At 45.6% G+C, this 2,084-nt stretch overlaps 1 protein-coding gene across 1 annotated transcript in view; it reads left to right on the top strand.

Annotated features, from left to right (window-relative positions):
* The window catches only part of CUNH20orf194 (chromosome unknown C20orf194 homolog), a 127,079-nt gene that overhangs the window by 71,034 nt on the left and 53,961 nt on the right, over window positions 1-2,084 (top strand). The window contains 1 exon segment of the mRNA XM_014518655.2: window positions 459-546. Within this exon segment, the coding sequence (XP_014374141.1) occupies window positions 459-546 (88 nt within the window).

Below are 2,084 nucleotides of genomic sequence, written 5' to 3'. Positions count from 1 at the left end.
TCTTTCCCCCCACCCCCCCACCTTTTGTTAAGCTGTAAAAATCACTGTGTTCAGTAAACTAACAGTGTAAAAAGAAAGCAAAAACATGTCTCATCCACGTGAAAATAATTTTGGAATCAAATAGCTGTTTTAATTTGCAAAAACAAGCATCAGGCAAACGAAGTAACCTTAAAAAGGACATTTCTGACAAGTTGTCAAGATTTACACGGCTTCTTTCTTTCGGTATATGATTATCAGGTTCATTAATTACAGTTACCAGAAACACCATTCCTCTGATTCAGTCCCGACATCCTAACACTTCTTTCTTTAAGTGTTTGACAGATACTCTAAAACTCCTTTTACTGTGTTTGTCAAGTCATTTCCTGGCATGAAGACAGTTGCAGGCCAAACTGTTTCCTTCTAGCAGTAATTGTGAACCCACCTATGAAGTTACTATAAAAAACTGTTTTCTTCTTCAGGAAGATGAATCCTTCCTGGGTACTTTTCTCACAGGAGGTGATGGAGGATATATTTATTCTAGCAATCCAGAGACCATGCCCGAGGAAGGTGAGTTCACTGGCAAGTGCTAAAGAAATGTTTATTTGCTTTGGTAGCTATAGCACTGTAAGACAGATAAATCATGTAGTGAAAGGAGTCCTGCTTTAGATAAACACGTTAGCCGAGGCAACCTGTATCACCATTGGTACACAGCTGCTGTGCTGCTTGACCTGACAACTTTTTTTCTGGTCAGAACTCCACATTTTTTCTCTGCCTGTTGGAAATTCATGGTATTCCCAAACTCTGCTTAAATCTTGTTTTTGTAGAAGGTTCCTTGGAGCAGTGGAGGAACCTGCTCGCTGCAGCAAAAAGCCCCTACTTTTAAGACAGTCTAAGAAAGAGGCTTTGTGATGGGGTGGCTTGCAGTAACAGGGGAATGCATTTGATTCATAGATGTTTGGGTCGGAAGGGACCTCAACAGATCATTGAGTCCGACCCCCTGCCCTGGGCAGGAAGGAGCGCTGGGGTCAGATGACCCCAGCCAGGTGTGTATCCAGCCTTCTCTTAAAGACCCCCAAGGTAGGGGAGAGCACCACCTCCCTTGGAGCCCATTCCAGATTTTGTCACCCTCACCGTAAAGAAGTTGTTCCTGCTGTCTAACCTGAATCTGCTCTCTGTCAGTTTGTGGCCATTGTTCCTCGTTAGTTCAGGGGGTGTCCTGGTGAACAGCGCATCTCCTATTCCTTGATGTCTCCCCTGATGAATTTGTAGGTTGCCACAAGATCACCTCTCAGCCTTCTCTTGCAGAGGCTGCAGAGATCCAGGTCCATATGAGTAGCCCTTCTTTGGACCCTCTCGAGTCTATCAACATCCTTCTTGAAGTGCGGCGCCCAAAACTGGACTCAGTACTCCAACTGTAGCCTGACCAGTGCCACATAGAGGGGTAGTATCACCTCCCTGCACCTCTTTGTCATGCCTCCTAATGCGTGATAAAGTGCGGTTAGTCTTGTTGATCACTTTGTCACATTGACAACTCATGTTCATCTTGGTGTCAACAATTACTCCAAGATCCCTTTCCACTGCTGTGCTGCTGAGGAGGTCATCCCCCTGCCTGTAAGTGTGCTGGTGATTCCTTCCCCCTAGGTGCAACACCTTGCACTTGTCCTTGTTGAACTGCATTCTGTTCTGTTTTGCCCATTTTTCCAACCTGTCCAGATCCGCCAGGATTTGTTGCCTACCCTCTGATGTGTTAACTTTACCCCATAATTTGGTATCATCTTCGAATTTGGACAGGGTGCTCTCCACGCCCTCATCTAAGTCACTGATGAAGTCACTGAACAGCACCGATCCAAGGACCGAGCCTTGTGGGACTCCACTGCCCGCATCTTTCCGGATCGATACCGACCCATCCACTACCACTCTTTGGGTGCGACCCCCTGAGCCAATTTGCCACCCACCTGACTGGATAATTCTGGAGGTCTTTTCAGCCCTTTTTTCTTTTGTTTCTTCTGAAGCCTTTTGCTACCTGGAGCTTTGGTCCCTTATTTCAGCCCTTTCCACCATAATCTGCATTTTTTTTTGGAGAAAATTTACCTTTCATATTTCCA

This window comes from Alligator sinensis, unplaced genomic scaffold (assembly GCF_000455745.1).
Source record: "Alligator sinensis unplaced genomic scaffold, ASM45574v1 scaffold12_1, whole genome shotgun sequence".
Taxonomy (NCBI): Eukaryota; Metazoa; Chordata; order Crocodylia; family Alligatoridae; genus Alligator; species Alligator sinensis.
Note: the sequence above shows the minus strand (reverse complement) of the source record. Positions and strands in the feature narration are given on the sequence as shown.